This window comes from Phodopus roborovskii, unplaced genomic scaffold, assembly GCF_943737965.1.
Source record: "Phodopus roborovskii unplaced genomic scaffold, PHOROB, whole genome shotgun sequence".
Taxonomy (NCBI): Eukaryota; Metazoa; Chordata; class Mammalia; order Rodentia; family Cricetidae; genus Phodopus; species Phodopus roborovskii.
Window position 1 is genome coordinate 19,251,007 of NW_026126461.1, and position 20,409 is coordinate 19,271,415.

Genomic DNA, 20,409 nt, shown 5'->3' on the forward strand with positions numbered 1-20,409 from the left:
GGCCTCCCTTTGAAGTCAAAGATGCTGCCCAGCTACGGCTACAAAGTCTAATTGTGTTGGTAATGAGAGCCCAGAGGACAGCCTCAGTGTGGCTGTGGTGCCTCCCCGAGACAGTTCTTAGTGAAAGAAACCTACAGACAGAACAGGTTAGAACAATTTAGTACATTTGGTGGTGCCTAAAAAGACATCTTCTTCTTGATGTCTGATACTTTTAAACAATATCTGCTGTTGACGGCATCACGACAACCATGGAGGTATGGTGAGCCAGATCAGATAGGAGACAAGAGAGACCTGGCCTGGGGTGATCCGGAGGTCAGCAGGTTGGCACTGCAGCTTCCAGGTACTCTTGCCAGAGAGGCACAGCTGCAGGGAGGAGAATCAGGTGATGGGAAGAACCCAGACAGCAAGCAGGGCCTCAAGAAGGAGCAGGAGGCAGGCAGAGGGCAGGAGGAATACACTTCCCCAAAGGGAAACTCGGTTCAAGTGCCCCTTGCAATTCTAGTGTCTGGAGTTGGTTGGCCCTGGTGCCACACTGAGAAGGCAAATGTGGGCAAGGGGCCTGGTAGTGCAGGCTTAAGGGATTCTGGGAGGGGGGGGCTGACTCTGAAAGACAAGCTTTACTGGCTAATTCGAGAGCTCACGTGTGCCTGCTGCCTGACTGTCCCCTTGACCCCAACACAGCACCTCTCAATGGTGGCTGTGCTTTAGAGCCCTGTCAGGAACCCTGAAATACCAACACTACTCCACGCCAGAGAAATGAATTAAAAGTTAAATTGCCCAAGCCTGACTATGCATTAGACTCTGGCTCCTTCGGAAGAGGAGTTGTATCTTCATGTACCCTGAGGGCTTAGCGCAGAGCCTGCTGTATCACGTAGTAGTTAGTCTATCAGATGAAAAAAAAAAAGTGCTGCCTTGTTAGATAGCTTTCTAATCACCGTGACAATCATAAACATAGAAGGACAAGAGACTTCTTATGAGCATCACCACAGGAACCTGTGAGGGACATTTCATATTTAAACAGTAACAACCACCATGTTTTGAGCAGTGTGCGTTTCGTAGCATCAGAACGTGCCCTGTATCCTAAGCATCTTGTAATTCTTGCCTGGTAGTAAAGGATGAGATGGGTAAGTCAGGTCCAGGGGAGGCCACGGGGTAGTCACCAAGATGCTAGGCCAGCCAAGTGCGATGAATCACAACACAGCTCAGTGATACTGCCACTGATCACAGCAACGCCTCTCGTTTGAGTTATCGGTTCCTTTCAAGGTTTTTAGAGACGCTTATGTCACACTTGTGCACATACATACATGGAGCAGAATGAATAAAGATCATATTAGTGGTCCTGTAAAAGACTATAAAATGTATCTAGTTATGAGGTAGGCAGGAAAGTAAACAGCTTGCTAAGATATAACCTTGTAAGTTATTCACCTGTTTACTTATTACTCTGTAGAAAAGAGAAATGTGGGGTAGACTCAGTTAATTCTCAAGTAGTTGATGTTATCCCTGACCATCTCTTTGCTCATTCTGATACTGGGAGTTCCTGGTGTCTACAGGACCATTTCAACATCACCGGTGAGATCAGGTGTCCTCGTGTCTACATTAAGGATTTTTGTAGGTTGAGGCACTGGCTAGGGAAAACTTTTCTTTTTCTTAAATGTTTATTTCTAAGTGTGTGCTTGTGTATGTGTGTGGGGGTGGGGGTGGGGATATGTGCACAAGAATTCATGTACCTGTGAAGTCCAGAGAAGGGTGTTGGATCTTCTGGAGCTGGAGTTACAGTCAGTTGTGAACTGTTGCGGATTCTGGGAACTAAACTCAGGCCCTCTATTAGACTAGAACATACTGATAATCACTGAGCTGTCTCTGTAGTTCCAGGACAACTTTTAAAACTTTGTCAGGTCAAAATAATCCTTCATTTTCTCTACTCAGTTCCCTGATGTGCCAAGTGAATTTCCATGTTTTTAAAAAGATTCACAAGTTGCTCCTGAAAAATCCTGAGTCACTGTAAACTTTGGTCCCTTTTCCAACCCAACTTCATGGGAAGGTGGGCTGGCCTTTCACCTAGATAAGACTATTCACAGGAAATATAGAAAGGAAAACATATCTTTTGTTTCCCTTCATATTTCATGAAAGATCACCACTTACATTACAAAAGTAATTTCCACAATATTTCATTGAGGTTAGTTCTGTCTTCTCTCAACACATTGAGGCAAGTAGGAAATCAACTAAGCCTGGCCATCCTTTCCTGACACTCACTTGCATTTGAAACCAAATTTGGCTATTAAACCTGGCCTGAGTCTGATCCTCAGCACCACAAAATAAGTAAATGAGTAAATAACATTTGGTTTTAAGTATCCAACTGTTCTATTTATCTGAGAGTTCCCCACCAAGTCACGAGTTCTTTAGTTTTCATTTTAAGACTGTGAAATCCCATTTGAAAGGATTGTATATCTCAACAAGTACTTCTTGACGCAACGAACTGCACCTTATTTACTTTCCGCATACAGCCCAGAGCCACAAGTACTGACCTTATTTGTGGCTCAGGGTTGCAATGTAGTGATATCTTTACTGGTAAGAAGGTGTATGTTTGCTTTTTCTATCTTCTGGTTGTTTTTAGCTCTTAAGGTGCTTGCTGGGGGGGGGGGTGGCGTCTTCTCTGGAAGTAACCAGTTAGGGTTGTCAGAACTAGATACTTTCCACGTGACAGTCTGGAAGTTCCTCAGTGTGAGCAGGACCCTCAAAAGCGGACTTTGGTCCGTGAGCGTTGGCACTTACAGAGCTGTGTGTTTTTATTTCTTGGTTTGGGCGAGCCTTTTGAGTACAAAGGTTACCCTCAGAACTGGGAGAAAGGTGAGGCTCGTGGAACTACCCTGTGCTGTCAGGTTTTTTTGTTTGTTTGTTTGTTTGTTTTTTAGAGGAAAGGATAAAAGTGTTTTATTTTCTTTCTTTTTTTAAGTTTTTTTTTAATTGTTTTTTCCTATTTTACATATCGATCCCGGTTCGCTCTCCCATGACCCCCGAGCCCCCTCCCATCCCATTCCTCCCACCCCCGCCCAATTTCTTTACATAAAAGTCTAGTATTTAGCCTTAGGAGAAAAAGTAAATCAAGATTTTAGCCCAAATAATACCTGCCTTTTATAAATTTAAGTCATGTCTCTACTATAATAAACAGCAAGAGGATGATTCATTTTCTCTGGAAAAGGATTACAGGTAAGAAAATGATTAGTATGAATGATTTGTCAAGCTCCCAAAGTAGACACTGTGCAAAAAGTGAAAAAGATTCAGTCAACACCCATCACTTCTGTCCTCATTCTAGTAATACAGAGATACTAATATGACTTTTGTATTCTCACAGTGACTATTGCCAACTTTGTGTTGTAATATTACCTGGGACCAAACGCTCTTCAGCACCATCCTTTGCCTAAGTTCCAATAAGCACATTGGTTCAGTACTTTATAACACGGATGTGAGCATTAGTCATGTACTGTCCGGAACAGAAATGAGACAGGGCCTGCAACCTCATGAGGGCCATATGGCAGATGCTTCCCCTGAGGAACAGTTAAACATTTGACTAGTTGTTATGTTAGGTCACCTATGAGTCAAATATGACGATAAACATTCCTTCAAAATAAGACTTTAAAAACCTGCTAGATCTAATATTCTTTCTGCTCCTTACATGTGGTAACCACCACCTTTTGAACATGTATACAGATATGTAAGTTAAAGTGTACTTTGCCATCAGTAAGAATGAAAGTTTTATCAACTATCAGGACCGGGATCAAGATTCTCAGTTACTCATTGTCTCAGTTTCCTGTTGAACATCCCTAGCAGGACTCTGGCACACCCCACCCCACTGATAATTATATTGGACAGTGCCCAGGATGATGGCCTTTAATGGCAGTATCTAGAGACAAAACAGCATTCCTTTTGGGGAAAATCTATAGGAAAGTTTCTTCTAATACTTTGAAAAAGAATAAAATTATATCTTTCTGAGACTAAATACAATTTTCCTAATACATTAAGACAAAGTTGAGCTGATGACTGATGGCTGAACTTGTATAAATCGAGCACATTTTGCTCCTTCAAAATGGATTTGGCAAAACTTTAAATTGCCATATTAGATGCCAGTGCTTCTGTATCCAGAAGGTCACCAGAAAAAGAAAGAAAGACATAAGAGAATAAAAAAAAACTAGAGAGAAATTGCCACGAGAAACTAGAGAGAGGAAGGGAGAGGGAACCAGGGTTGACATGTAAAACAAGCTTGCTTCTAATTTAAATTTTTAAAAAGGGGGAAGAAAGAGGAACTAGAGAGAGTGAGCATTGCCTACATCATTCTCTCACCCAAAGTCATGAAGAATGTATGTGGGAACTTTCTCACCCCATAACCTCATCAATTTGAAGATGACTCTCTACACTAGAAATGATAACAACATACAGAAGATTATTACTGAACCATATTAAAATTTAAGTGGAGGTAAAATTCAAGAGAGGAAATGCATTTCAAGAAGATCGATTTCTGGATTTTAAAAGAAAATAATTTAGAGTTATTTTATTTGGGAGAACTATTGAAGCAAAAGTCACAAATCCACTTTTCCTTTGCCCAAGACTTTGTTCATAATGGCAGTCAAATCCATTTCCTCACTGTAGCATCCGTTTCAATCGACTTTTTCTTAGTTCTGGACAGACACAGCAGGCTGTGGTGTTGACTTTACATAGGAAACACAACAGATCCATTTAATTCCTTACTATGTTATGGAAGTTGAATTGCAGTGAACACTAGGGACCTATCCCTGGCCCAGGAACAGTACCTCGGTCTAAGGCTAAATAAAGGAAGGCACCTCAACACAAGCATTCTTATGTGGCTGGTTTCTGTGACAAGTCCAAATGCCTTCTTTATGATCTTGTAGGTACCAAAGAGGTCGTTGTAAATGTGGATGATGATGGAGTTATTTCCTTGAACTTTGAATGTGATCAGATGACTCCCAAGTCAGAATTCGTCTGGTCCAAAGATTTCATACCTACTGACGACTCTCCACGATCAGAGGTTGAAAGCAAAGGCAATAAGTAAGGAATATGTGTATCTAATAACGCATTCCATTTTCACTACAAGAACATGATGAAATAAGGCTCCTTGCCCTCTACTTAACTTCCTTGGAATAAGAAGATGAAATCATAACTATTCCATATCTGGCATTATAAAAATCTATAACCAGTGTAAATCTTAAAATAATCCTAATGTACACTCCTTGGTGTTGTAATGTAAGTAAAGTGGTGCTCGAGAGAAATGCACCATGCGACAGGGTTCAAGCAGAGGGATTATTTTTAATTAGGGAAAGGGATCATAAAAAGGGGATAGAGGAGGGGGAAACCAGCTTTCAGAGACAGGAGCAGCAGGAGAGAGGAGAAGGGGAGGAGGAGAGAGAGGAACACACAGAGGGAGGAGGGTGGGAGGTGGGCAGGGCCCTTTTGAAAGGCACAGGCATTACACAGGGGGAAAATAATCCAGTGTAGGAATAACACAGGAATAACACAGAAACACCCAGAGTCACCTGCAGTCTGCCCTAAGGAGGAAGTCGTAGACTCCCTGCCCAGGCAATCAGGGAAATGTCCTTTTGTAGGATGTGCATTCATACCTGTGCTCCGTCATCCTCCAGGAGGTCCAGAAAGTTTCCTAAGTGGAAATGGCATTCAACCCAAGACACCAAGGGCTAGCAAGCGTTAGCTCAGTGGGGCTGAGGAGATGGGTGGGGACATGGCAAGTGTTCCACACGAAGGGAGTATCGTGTACAGGGGGTCAACGATGGGGTGAGTTTATAGTCCCACAGACAATGCACTGTCTCATTTCTAAGGAAAATATTTTGTCTTGAAGGACAAAAATGACCTTCAAAGACCTTGGGACAGATGACCTGGGCACCTATTCCTGTGATGTGACAGACACTGATGGGATAGCATCAAGCTACTTGATAGATGAAGAAGGTGAGTGTAAGATCTGCTTACTCCTAAGTCTAACATTGCTTTGACTTTCCAGTTGTCATCAGGTGACTCTTGTTTCATTGGGTAAAAGTTTGTCTTCTGTTTCTCCATACAGAAATGAAACGTCTGCTCGCCCTCAGTCAAGAGCACAAGTTCCCAAGTAAGTATCCCCAGGTCAGCCACCGATTTTAGCGGAGTTCAGCTCTGCAGTGGAACACGTGACAGCTCAGACGAGGTTGAGAGGACCTACCTTATGGCACAGTCCTGTGATCTCAGTCCCTCAAGAGGCAGAGACAGGAGCAGGGCAAGCTCAAAGCCTGGGCTACAGAGTTCAAGTTCAGGGCCAGACTAGACAGCTTAGCACGGACCCTGTCTTCCTCTAATATGAGCTGTGGACAGAGTCAGGGGAGTCCTGAGATCATGGTCTGGTCTGGGCTACATGGGGGCAAGCAGGCATGGGCTGAGGGAGGGAGAGGAGAGAAGAAAGGGAGTTGGTTAAGACGTATGTCACAAGAAGCACTTTCTAGAAATGACATTTTCTCCAGAATTCCCAAGATGCTAACACAGGAAAGGGACCCTGTGGGGCTGTGGTTGGTAGAGTGCTTTCACGGCGCTCACACGTGCCTGGATTGGAGCGGACATACCTGTCATCCCAACACTTGAGAGGAAGAGGCAGGAGGATCAGAGGCTCAAGGCCAGCCTGGGCTAGGTAGCAATAGGAGGCCAGCCTGGGCTACCTGGGACCCTGTCTGCAAAGAAAGCAAATGAGAGACAGAGAGAAAGAGAGAGAGACAGAGGGAGGTAGGGAGGGAGAGAGAGAGGGAGGTGGGGAGGGAGAAAGGGAGGGAGAGAGAGAGAGTAGGAGGGAGAGAGAGGGGGGAGGAGAGAGAGAGGGGGAGGAAAGGGAAAGGTATAGAAAGAAAACACACCCGGTGCTTCATCCTACAGGGCAGAGTGGGGATCCGTAGGTGAACTGAGTAATTATGTACTTCAGTTCTTACCCATGTGTTTTGGGATCGTATTTGTATCTCCTAAACACACTCCTGTATATGTTTTAGGCAGATCTGTGGTGTTGGCTTGTAATAGAATACTCAAAGCTCTGAACAAAGGCAATGTAAAGAGAATGTTTTATACTCTCATACTCTTGGAAAATAGGATACAGGCCTCTTTCAGAAGAAGAGCCCTTCTGAACTATTTACAAGCCGCTAAATAAGGCACCTTCCATATAAAAGATTAAACTCCACAGCTGGCACCTAAGAGAAGAGAAAGAAAGTAACACCCAAAAGGCCCACTGGCCTGAAAGGAGAGCAGAGACACCCTCCAGAGGAACACAATCTAGCGTTTGATAAAGCAGACTAAGATGTGTTATAGTCCACTCCCTCTTTTAAGTTAAGAATCTAAAATATTCCTCAACGCTTACACATATTTTTTCCTTCATGACTATGGAGTTTCAGATCTAGCACATGGCATTAATTTCATCTGTGCGTTTATTAACTATAAAACTGGAAAATATTATTGTGGTTGATGTTTGAAAAGTTACCTTTGAAAACTGTATGGAAGGTGGAGGCCTCCCTGGACAATTTTTTGTTCTGTGACCCTGACCAAATCATCCCCATTTCCCTGGGCTTTGGTTTCGTTTTCTAGGATTGGCCATTGTTTCTAAGGTGGATGTTTACATCCTCAACTCAAGCCTGATAGAAATGGAAAGAAGCATTAATTTAGTTAGCAAACACAGCTCACATATCCAGGCAACGGCTTCCCCAACAACATTTACATTTAGCTTAAAAGATGGTGGTGAGAGAAATCAATACAGGGTGTCACTGCTTAGCTCGTGTTACGTTTTATAATCTAAGGATTATAACCGAGGATTGTAATTGTTGCTGCTTACAGAGGGGGTGCCGGCAAATCCTAGCTTCCTTGTTGGAGACCAGCTGGGACAACAGGCCTGGCACAAAGGGGAGCCCAAGGGTGTGTTTTAAACTCTGAGTGTGAGTGTCAAATCCCCAATCCAGTGGAGTTTCTCTTAGACCTTTGAAACTGAATTTTAAATAGGACAGTTCCAGCATTTCCTTTCCCCAACCACAGTGATGACATCACTAAAGGAGCATTTTTTTTTTTTTTTTCAGAGAGCTGTCACCAGGGTTAAAGCAGCATATCTAATTTCTTAAGTCATACCCATTTCCACCCCCGGTCAAGGAAAACATTAATTCATTTTATTGAGATTTATAAGGTTTTAAATGTCTCATTCCTCGTTGAATGTAAATTTCAAATATTCTGTTCCTTTATCCTTTTTAATATAGTAAATCTTCCACTGTAAAACCATTTTCAGAAATGTTTTGAAAGCCATTAAGCATATGCCTTCAATCTACAAATAATGTTTTCTGGTACAAATAAAGTGCCAGAGAAGGTGATTTAGATCTGAGGGAAGGAAAAGATGAATAAAAAGTATAGATGTAAAAACTGAAAATAATGTGACCTGCGTAGACAGTAATAATACTAAATTACAGTGTGGTGAGTCGGGGGTAGGAGATGTCGTATCATAACATCCTGCCTCACGGTTCTTCATTTGTAGACGCTTCCTTTTGTCCCACCTACACAGATAATGTATTGTGTATGCACACATAGGCATATATATCTATAAATACAGATACACTGCTGTGTGCCTCCTACTTGTCAGCACATTATATTTTGTAATTATAGGATGTCATTGAAGCAACTGGAGGAAAAAGCAGATACCAAGATACTAATAGCCAACATTTATAGAGCCCTTATTTTTCTAGGGCATTTAGATGGAATACACCGGCCCAGAAAGCTTCCGTACTGTGGTGGTTTGAACATGAGGCCAGGGGAGCTAACAACTAGACCAGTTATAAATAGCTGATTCAGCCATGCCAGAGTCTGCCTCCACTGGTACATGCCATGTTTGCTCTGTGCACTCAGTGGCCATTCATGGTGGGCTGTTTTCTTCTGGACAACATTCTTGTGACTTGGGGCAGACAGAGAACAAACATCAAGGCCCTCAAGAAGGCCAGTGCCTTCCTTTGAGTTGCCACTCCAAGTCACACCACCCATAATGAGGACCTACATGATGGAATCCAGACTTTTCTAAAAGATGCTTTCTGTTCTCAAGACTTACTTATAGCAAGGGTTAGCCTGTGTCTTGAAGGGTTAGCCTGTGGTTTTGAAGGGTTAGCCTGTGGTCTTGAAGGGTTAGCCTGTGGCCTTGAAGGGTTAACATCTGGTCTTGAAGGGTTAGCCTCTGGTCTTGAAGGGTTAGCCTGTGGTCTTAAAGGGTTAGCCTCTGGTCTTGAAGGGATAGCCTCTGGTCTTGAAGGGTTAATGTCTGGTCTTGGAAACTGTCTTTTATCTGCTCCACTCACACATTTATTCACACTGGAAAACCACAGTGTTCATCAGAGAAATGGAACCAGGACAAAGAACAACACAGAACAGCAGGGATAATCATGGGCTCAGCTCTTGGCCTAGATGCCATGACTCTTACCATTCAGCTTTCTCATCAGTAAACTTGGTAGGGGACAGAGAACTCACCTTCCGATTACTGACCGTTATCTACAGTATGATAATGTATCCTGTCGTAGTATAGTTAATTGTCTGACAGCCAAGAGAGGCACGAAATGCCCATGTTGACAGGTGAGGCCCGTAAGGGTGGGAAGACAGCTGTTCAAATCATGTTTCCGCTGCAGAGTCCGTCTTCTCCAAGTACATACCCTCAGAACAGGGTGTTCAAGCAGAGCAATCTGTAAAGATTCTATGGAGTGGACATGGGAAATCCAAACATTTTGGCTGCCCACCCAGCTTGCTCCTAGCAGACTTGGGACTAGATGCTAGCTGTCCTGGGTCATCTGAGAACTTTTTTCATTTTTTCTTGTGAATGTCCTTGAGTAAACTTGACTAAAGCTGTAGTGGAGAGTCACAGATGTTAGCCAGACGTTCCCCTATAGATCACTTCATCTCCCATGTTTTGACAGTTGGCACTACTATGATTCAAAAGGGGTGACATCCTAAGTGTGACGGCTAAGACTTCCTTCCCTTATCCTGAGGTCTCCCTATAACAAGCTTTCATCTCTGGGTCTTGCAGGAAGCAGGAGTCTACATTGCTATTGGTGTTGATTTTTTTTTTCTTGTTAGGATGTCTGTATCAATATTATTGTTTGTCAGTATGATGCCTTACCACGTCTATTCTTATTTTTCCTAGCTGTCCCAACTAAGTCAGAGTTGGCAGTTGAAATTTTGGAGAAAGGTCAAGTCCGGTTTTGGATGCAGGTGGAGAAGCTGTCTGGCAATGCCAAAGTCAACTACATATTTAATGAGAAGGAAATTTTTGAAGGGCCGGTAGGCTTCCCCCTCTGCACCCCCTTTTTTCAATTAAAATACTTATTTATTATAATATTTGTTTTTAATTTTTAAAAACAATTTCATCCATTGTGCCATATATACAATGTTTCCACCCATCACCTCCCCAGCTCCTCTCATGCCCTCCTATTCCCTTCTAAATTCATGAGCTCTTAATACAACCTGCTGGGTCCACTTAGGGTGGTGTGCGTGCGTGCGTGTGTGTGTGTGTGTGCGTGTGCGTGTGTGTGCGTGTGCGCATGTGCGTGTGCGCGCGTGTGTGTGTGTGTGTGTGTGTGAGTGTGTGTGCATGCGCGCGTGTGCATGTAGGAAGAACTACCTGGGACTGGATAACCTATCAGGGGGCTCATCATAGGAAAAGGCTGTTTCTGCCTCTCTTGGCAGCCATTGCTTGCCTACAGCCCTTATTTAGGGTTGAGACCTTGTGAGATTTCCCCCACCTACATTGTTTGAGTGGCCATATTGTTGAGATTTCTAACTATTCATAATCAATTCCCATCTAATTTCATCTGCCCACATAATGTTCCTTTTTTCCGGGAATAAGATTTTTAAACAATTTGCTTAGTTGTCTAGAAATGTTAAAATTCTGATTCTTTGGGGTTCATTTTATTTCATTGTGGTTATTGTCTTCAAAGCAAAATGCTTGCCTCTCTGATTTCTCTGTCTTTACCTCTTCACATGAAGAAGTACAAGATGCACATTGACCGAAACACTGGCGTGATTGAAATGTTCATGGAGAAGCTACAGGATGAGGATGAGGGGACGTACACATTCCAGATTCAAGATGGAAAAGCAACTGGCCATTCTACGCTTGTTCTCATTGGAGATGGTAAGAATTCTGAGGGACAATCCTGGACACTTGGCTACTTACTTCAGTGCTAACGCCTCGTGGCTTAAAAGAGATCCTCATCTGGAGCTGTTCAATAAATTCCTGCATCAAATTACAAAATCTAGTCAATACTTTCCACAGTATCCCAATGCCTTGAAGTGAACATCACATTAAAAGAACACCCTGGCTGGACTTAAATAGTTTTATGTGTTAAAAAGTACGCATGACTAAATTCTCCAACCTATGAAGTTTCAGTACAGCCAAAACAAACCACAGCACTGTCTTAACAATATGTGATTACTCTAACTCATTAAACTTTGGAAAGAAAGAATGTAAAAGTACTGAGTGTGTGCAGAATCTGTCATGTATTATAACTAGACTGTTGAGGTCAAATGTAATAAATGTCTGTGAAAACCATTGTGGTTTAAAAAGTGACACTTCACAAGCTTTGAAAAGACTGATAGATGTCTATATTTGTAACAGCTAGTATGGTTTCATCATTTCCTAGCTTTATGACCTTGGAAAAGTTATTTAGTTCTGGGGTCTTAGAGATGGCTTAGTCAGTGAAGTACCTGCCATGCAAGCAATAAGACCTGAGCTCAGCCCCAGGACCTACATAAGAAGCCTAGCAGAGCACACACACCAATCCCAGTGCTGGAGAAGCAGGGACAGGAGAATCCCTGGGGCTTGGTGGCTAGCCAGTTTAGTTGGAAATCCTGTCTTTTTTTTTTTTAATTACTGTTTTTCAAGTATTTGTGTATGTATTTCCGTGTAGAGATGTTGCAGAAGTGTGTTGGCACTGGAGTTGCATGTGGTTGTCAGCTGCCCAGTTTTGGATGCTTCAACTCAAGTCCTATGCAGGAGCAATGCATGCTCTTAGTCACTAAACCGTCTCTCCACCCCTAAAACCCTGTCTTTAATAATAAACAGGAGGCCGGGCAGTGGTGGCACATGCCTTTAGTCCCAGCACTCAGGAGGCAGAGACAGGTGGATCTCTGTGAGTTTGAGACCAACCTGGTCTACAGGAGCCACAGAGAAACCCTGTCTAAAAAAAAAAAAAAAAAAGGATGAATGAATGAAAAAGAAAACTGGAGAGTCAGGTGTGGCTGGGTGATGCATGGCTTTAATCCCAGCACTTAGGAAGCAGAGGCACAGATTCAAGGCTACCCTGCTCTTAAAATTCCAGGACGGTCAGACTACACAGTAAAACCCTGTCTTGGGGGAGGTAGGTAGGTAGAGAACAGTTAGCAAGAGATACCAGATGTTTATGTCTCTCTCTCTCTCTCTCACACACACACACACACTCACACACACACACTCACACACACACTCACACACACACACACACACACACTCACACACACACTCAAAAACTCACACCCACACAGTGTTATCAGTATTATTTAGTTTTCAAAGACTGTCTCTTCATCTATAAAAATCAGAACAAGCAGGGCCATCGCAATCTCTGAGTACCAAGGCAAGGAAAATGGGCCACTTAGCGTAGTGGCTGGCTTTCGCGTTTGTACTTCTTAACCCAATTTCACACTCCCTTGTTCTTCTATTTCCAGTTTATAAGAAACTCCAGAAAGAAGCTGAGTTCCAGAGACAAGAATGGATCAGGAAACAAGGTAAACGGATTTGATGATCCTCCATGGGAGGCCTCACCCTCCCTGGGGAGTGAATCTGGGGTGGGATGGGGGGATTGATGGGGAGCGTGGGAGGACTGGAGGGAGAGGGAACTGGGATTGGTATGTAAAACAAGATTGTTTTTAATTTAAATAAAAATTTATAACACAAACATCCCAAGGTTATTTTTCTATAGCAAATTTAAATGAACAGCACTGGTTATATTCATGCTTGGTAAAATAGAATTTAAAGTAATGATTATTGAATATGTAGACATTAAAAGTACTTTAAAACTAAATGGGTAATTTTAAGAAAATCTGACGTCAAACGTGAATCACCTAGAGGTTTAAGAATGAGCTTTGATCTTGCTTTTGCAGCTAATTAAATTAATTAATTGAAAGGTTGCTTATGTCATTAAAATTTCATAGGCCCACATTTTGCTGAGTATTTGAGCTGGGAAGTGACTGGTGAATGCAACGTACTATTGAAATGCAAGGTAAGAGCTGGATGCATTTTTACAGTTTTATTGAGGAAAATATGATGAAGACGTGTGACGGGCCTGTTGCCAACCCTGTGCTACAGAGTGACATGGACTCTTCAAGCCAGAGTTTAGACATAGCCTGAGGCATTTTGCACATTATTTTGAGTAATTTTGCACAGGAATCGAGGCTCTGTGGTGTGGAATGCTCCACTTGTGGATGGTTTTCTGTATCAACTTGGCACAAGCTAACGTCTTTGCAGAGGAAGGAGCCTCAGAGGGACTGCATCCATGAGATCCAGTTGTGATCAGTGGGGGAGGGCCCAGCCCATGGTGGGGAGAGCCATCCTGGGCTGCTTGGTCCTGGGTTCTGTTACTTCGCTGAGTAAGCGAAGTAAGCCAGTGGGCCGCACCCTCCATGGCCTCTGCATCAGCTCCCGCCCCCAGGACCCTGCCCTGCTTGAGTTCCTGTCCTGACCTCCTTCAGAGAAGAACAGGAATGTGGAAGTATAAGTCAAACAAACCTCTCCTCCCCAGTTTGCTTTTTTGGTCATGGTGTTTTGTTACAGCAATAGAAACCCTAACTGAGACACATGCTGATGATCAGAAAGCTGCAGGCTGTGGAACCCTGGAACCCTGGGGCTGGACTTCTGGGTTAGGGATGGCCACCTTCCGTCAGTCTCAGGATACCACACTCTGCTGTCATTTTAGGTATTCTAAGTGGTAGATTATTCCTGGCTCACCCCCAGCTGCTGTCGTATTTGGTGAACGTGTCTAAGTCATGAGATTTGCACAGAAACACGGCTGAGTACCCAGCTGGGCTTCTCAGTCTCATCCCTGTACTGCCTTCGGGGACTGGAGTCGGGAATCGCCAGTGGTCTTATTAAGCCTCTGGGAAGACTGGTGAGGAGAGCATTCAAAATAGCATCCTAAGCTGTCTTACATCTTAGCGTCCCATTTTTAGCTGAGAAAATCATGAAAGATTTCAAGTGCTTGGGGATGTAGCTCACTGGCAGAGCACTTGTCCTGCTTGCACAAGGCCCTGAATTAGGCCCTGACCCCGAGTTAAGAGGTGGTACCATCACAGTCACTCGGGAGGAAAAACTCACTCTCAGCAGCCAACCTTCAGCTTCCCTCACTCGGCATCTCATCTGCATGGCGTCTCCATAAACCACCCTTCCCTGAAGCCGCACACTGGGTCCATCTCCTTTTGTGCCGCCTTGTGGCTGTCTAGGTGAACTCTGGAGTCCTCTTCCAGTGACTTCATCAGCAGAGCGCAATCCTTCCCCAGGGTCTGAACAGCAAGGAGGAGCCTAAAGCAGCAATGGCTGTTCACACATCATCCATCTGTGTTGCTGTTCCCAGGCCCAAAACGGCCCCTACTCATCATCCCAAGGCCCAGCTCAATCATCTCAGTCTGATTTGAACAAACCTTCTATCATAGCTCTTTGTATATCATGAGGCAACGGGTAATTTATCAATTTACTACTGTGCTATTGTCCACGGAGTCAAGCTAAGCGTTTAGACTCCTGAGACTCACGTGAGCCCCGGATGGTTTACTCTAAAGGACTGAGCAAGAGCCCCAGCTTGCCCACAAAATACCATTGGACACTATTCTACTACAGGGCTCCACGGAGACAAGCATTCCCATTGCTACCCAAGATGACAGCCCAGGAGACAAAGTCTACCCATGGCAGGAGCTGGAGGTTCTCTGGCTTCAGGAAACCTCAGGGAGATGGGCTGCAGGGCTGGCTCAATGGATAAGAGCACTGGCTGATGTGGGTATGATGGCCCATGCCTTTAATCCTGTAGGAGTTCTCTATGAGTTTTAGATCAGCTAAGTCTACATAATGAGACCCTGCTCAACACACAAAAAGGAGCAGTGATTCCTCCTGTGAGGACCTGGGTTCTGTCTCACACACACACACACACACACACACACACACACACACACACACAGAGCAGCTGATAACTGCCTGTATCTCAGTTCTCCCAGAAGAGATCTGCATCCTCTTCTGGGCTTTGTAAATGCAAGATGCACATGTGCTGCACATATATGCATGCATGGTGACCATGCACCACACACACACACACACACACACACACACACACACATATGCAGACACACATACACAGATATACATACACACATGCATGTAGACCACATGTGCACACGCACATACACACATACATATATACACACATACACATATGCATACAGGTCACACACATATACATGCATGCAGATCACAGACATGCATGCAAACACACACATACAAACATATATATACACACACATACATGCATAAACACATACACACACTTGATTGCTGTGCTCAACAAGTCTAGAATGTTTCTAGTTTTCCCAGTCCAGATGCAGATTGTCAAGTTGGTTAGCTTTATCAATGTTGGCTACTAACACAATAGATTCTACAATTTAGAAACCAGTTGATAGCCTTTTGTTTACCGACTTCACTATTGTTTAAACAATATTGCTTATGTTCACTTACTAAATGAACTTTGTGTGTGTGTGTGTGTGTGTGTGTGTGTTGTAGGGCCTTACACTCTACCACTGAGCTAGATCCACAACCCAGCTGAAATTCTTTCAATGTAGCAAAACATGAATACTTTTGTTGATAAGGAACATTTTAATTTTCTGTTGCTGTGATAAAGTATCATGGCCAAGGCATCTTACGAAAGAAAGTGTTTACTTGAGCTTATGGTTCCTGAGGGTCCTGAGCAAAAGAACGATGTCAGAAGCAGCTGAGCCTATGCATGTCAAAACAGCTGAGAACATACTGGGAATAGCATGGAGTCTTCTGAAACTGCAAAGCCCATGCCCAGTGACACACCTCCACCAATAAGGCCACACCTCCTAGTCCTTCCCAAACAGTTCCACCAACTGGGGATCAAGTGTTCAAATGTGCGAACCTATGGGGGCATCCTCATTCAGACCACAGTCATATGTCCTCCTACCAGGTTGCCCAGTGGGGGTCTTTAGCGTTCTTTGTTTTCTTTTCCTGACTTGTATGAAGTCTTTACTTTTTCATACAATTTTAATTTTAAAGGCATACATGGATATGTTCTTTGTGAAAAATAATTCAAATGTTGTAGAAAAAACTCAGGCTTCCTCTAAGAATATGCAACGGTTTTACCCATCTGAGAGTTACATTATGGTGTATGGGTTAGGATCTAAATGCATCTTCTCAAAATGGCTAAGTAATTAAATTATTAAACCTTACTTTTATACATATATTTGTAATTTTCCTTTATCTCTTTTATAAATTTTTAGGTATATATTGGAGCTTACTGTAGGAATTGTCTTTCTTTGGTTTTGAGATTTGTTGTTGTTTAAACATTTATGTTAGTGTATATGGCATCCTTTCTTTTCATGTCTTTCCAAGAACTCTGGACTGGAGGCAAGGTCTCACATGTTAGCCAGGCTGCTTTCAAACTCCCGGGCTCGCACAATCTGATATCACCAGGGCTATTGTACTATACCACCATGCCACACTGAACCAATAATTTTTTATTTATTAATTTATTTTATATAACGAAGTCCAATTCAATGAAAACAAACATTTATACACAATATTTGGGAATTTGGGCGTTGTTCTTTCCAAACTACTTCCTGCTGGTAAGGGGCGCTGTCATGGGGTATTCGAAGAAGATTGTAGTCTGTAAGGCTGCTTTGTCCAGCTGTTTTGAATGTAGGATCACCTGGTACTCTGTTTCAGGCGGTCTGGCTTGATCAAACCACATTAGTCTGGAAGGAATCCACATCTTTTCATTTTCTGTGGAAACAAAAATAGAAATCCTTTTCCCCAGTAACTTGTCCTGAACTTAAATTTTGGAGTCAAAACATTTTTTTAATTTAATTTATTATTTTACATGTCGATCCCAGTTCCCTCTCCCTCCGTCCCTCCCTCCCTCCCTCCCTCCCTCCCTCCTTCCCTCCCTTTTGCCCTCTCTGCCCTCTCCCATGCACTCTAACCACCCTCCCCTCCCATCCCCCCACCCCAATTCCATATGTAGGGGAATGCCATCCAGTTGGGGTCATGTAGATCTGACAGGTCATGTGAAGTAGGGACTAGGGCTTCTCTCCTGTCTCTAAATAATTTTTTTTTTTTTTTAATTTGGAGAGTACTTTACTTCTTGGAAATCCCTTGATTTAAGTGGTACACAATGCTTTCCTTTGGCATCAATTTTAAGCTGGTTTTGAAACAATTTAGTATTGCACAAGCTGGCCTGATTACTGATCTCTCTAGTGCTTTGAGAATGAGCCTGGTAATGGGATAGTTTCTATTCCATTCCAATTGGTCCTCTGCACCCAGGCAGAGAGCAATCCCAATGCAGCGTTACTATATTTGTCATGGACATAGATGTTCAGACAACTTTCACTGCTGGAAACAGAGAGCCTATTGATTTAGGTTTATTCACTGGTGTTCACCTTATTGTAACCCTTTGTCTACTATGATAGTTTGGGGCTGATTTCTCTATAAATCTGTGTCTTTGACTCTGGTTCAGTGTTTTTTTTTCCCCTATAATGCACCAATGCATTAAAAACTGCTTACCATCATAAAAATGGCATTTATTTCTTTATTTCAAGGAGGGCAATTGTGCTTCTTCTTACAGGTGGCAAATATTAAAAAAGAGACTCACATTGTGTGGTACAAAGACGAGCGGGAGATATCAGTGGATGAGAAACATGACTTTAAGGATGGCATTTGTACCCTGCTCATCACAGAGGTGGGTGGCTACAGACATCAAAGCTGCTGGCTCCACATTACAATTCTTCCAACAGAAACTAGATTCATCAGTCATTCGATGCCCAAAGGACTCACAACAGTTTCCATCTAATTGCTATAGAAACGTGCTTATAATCCCAGTGGGGGAAACACGGAGACAAGTGGATCCCTGGGGCTTTGCGGCCAGCTGCTCTAGCTGAATTGGAGAGCCCCAGGTCCTAGTATGAGATTTTGCCTCAAAAAACAAGGTTGGAGCTAGAGAGATGGCTCAGCACTTAGGAGCACTTCCAGAGGACGTGGATTTGATTTCCAGTCCTACTTTATTGTAACCCTTTCTCAACTAAAACAGTTTGGGGCTGATTTCTGTAGACATCTGTGCCACTGTCCCCAGTGAGAACATGCATACGATGTAGAGAGACATTTGTGCAGTCAGAACCCCCATACACATAAAATAAAATAAAATAAAATAAAATGTTAAAAACAAACAGCATAGATGGCTCCTGAAGAGTAGTACCCAGGGTTGAACTCTAGTCTCCACATGCATGCATGTTGTATGCACATCCATGCATACCCATACACATACATATATGCACACACAGAGACACACACGCACACACAAATGCAGCAACCAAATCTGAGCTAGGAAAAACTGTAATGTTCATTGTTTCCTCAGTTCTCCAAGAAAGACGCTGGATTTTATGAAGTTATCCTAAAAGATGACCGAGGAAAAGACAAGAGCAGACTGAAACTTGTGGATGAAGGTGACTGCCGACTGCTGGGGTCTGTCTTACTGGTCCCATAGCTACCAGAGTTATGACAGGGGTTGGGCTGGCCATGGAAGTCATGCTGATTTGAGTCCACTGATTTTGGTTTAATTGAGATTCCAGCAGAGCAAACTACTGTTCTCTTTCAAAAATCATTTTCCATTTTGGACTTCCTAGAAATCAAAACTGTACTTTTGATCCTTAGAGAATTTATAGCCCGTGGACCACTAGAAGTCTGTTTCCAATTTAAGTCATCATTTTTCTCTCAACTCTATGAAAATGTTTTAGAATCAAAACCTTCTGTGAGGAACATACTAGAAAATAGCCCATTGTTAAGGGTGGTAAGAAAGATCTATGTGTGACATTTAAAGCCTTGCAGACACCAGCAGAACAAAACAGCAGTCTTCATTTTTCAGAGATGTACTAAGGACAAGCGCATCATGACACTTGGAGGCTACTTATGACTCCACCCCATCCCCAAACCTCCAGTTCTCTTCCTAAAAAAATGGAAGGATTGCAATCAACCAGCAGAATTCTGCCTTAGGGTTTGTTTTCCAGCTTTCAGAAGAGGTGAAGCCAAGAGGCTTCCTGGAGATCTCAGTGTGGTCTTTTCTAGAATGCTCACACACTATTATTTACAAACCATTAAAGGAAAACTTAAGTCAAAACAAGCAGAAGAACGTTTAAAAATCTTACAAAAACTAAATTATTTCACCAACCCCTCCCCCCACTAATTATCATAGGTCAACAAATTTACCTTCTGTTGGTGACTTTCACCGACAGGGACTTTTTGAGAGCTAAGAGCTTGAACTTTGATCTTATACGGAATATGCTCATGCTAAAGTTTTGGTTACGCCCCTCTGTCTACAGCCTTCCAAGACCTGATGACAGAGGTGTGCAGGAAGATAGGTAAGTCTCATCTCCACAGCAAATGCTTCGGTTTGCACGCTGCAGGGTGAGCTCGCAGTCGCTTGAACTGTGCTGTTTTCTTCTTCAGCTTTGTCTGCCTCAGACCTGAAAATCCAGAGCACAGCGGAGGGCATCCGGCTGTACTCCTTTGTCACTTACTACCTGGACGATTTGAAAGTTAATTGGTCCCACAAGTAAGTAAATGCATACTGACTTGCTGTGTAGGCATCCCCCCCCCCTCACTGGCCAGCAGGAGGAATGAAAGCAAAGGTCCTACCTCTTTCAAGTCAGAGGGTTCGTACTGAGGAGCAGGGTTACGTCTTCCCTCAAGGCATGCATAGTGGGTACCCATTGTGGCTACAGTATGTCCTTCCTGTAATAGACGAATCATCATTCATAGACAACCCTGCAATGTGGCCTCCACCTGAGATGGCCACATGAAAGCTACCTCTGTCCTGCCAGCAGCTATCCAGGGCTGTGCTTACAGCCCTCTCTATGTACAGTTAACCCTGTGATCCAGAACAAAACTAGGAGACTCCAAGTTTCCTGTCGTCTGTATTATTCTCATAGAAGTCTCATCCTGAGAATCCAGCGCTTGTCATTGTTGGTTATAGCAGCTGGCATACTTAGGCATTAGCATCTTGTATCTTGTTTGTGCTCCCTCAAAAGGCTTTGGGAACCTGCGTTTGTACTGGACTGAATTTGAAGTCT

The 20,409-nt window shown here is 43.2% G+C and overlaps 1 protein-coding gene across 1 annotated transcript in view; it reads left to right on the forward strand.

Annotated features, from left to right (window-relative positions):
- Myom1 (myomesin 1) overlaps positions 1–20,409 on the forward strand; it is a 97,046-nt gene that overhangs the window by 63,591 nt on the left and 13,046 nt on the right. Inside the window, exons 22-32 of the mRNA XM_051190918.1 lie at positions 4,905–5,061; positions 5,867–5,973; positions 6,086–6,130; positions 10,187–10,323; positions 11,029–11,173; positions 12,742–12,801; positions 13,228–13,295; positions 17,913–18,026; positions 18,699–18,786; positions 19,660–19,698; positions 19,787–19,892. Coding sequence (XP_051046875.1) covers positions 4,905–5,061; positions 5,867–5,973; positions 6,086–6,130; positions 10,187–10,323; positions 11,029–11,173; positions 12,742–12,801; positions 13,228–13,295; positions 17,913–18,026; positions 18,699–18,786; positions 19,660–19,698; positions 19,787–19,892 — 1,066 coding nt within the window. The remainder of the gene's footprint in view (positions 1–4,904; positions 5,062–5,866; positions 5,974–6,085; positions 6,131–10,186; positions 10,324–11,028; positions 11,174–12,741; positions 12,802–13,227; positions 13,296–17,912; positions 18,027–18,698; positions 18,787–19,659; positions 19,699–19,786; positions 19,893–20,409) is intronic.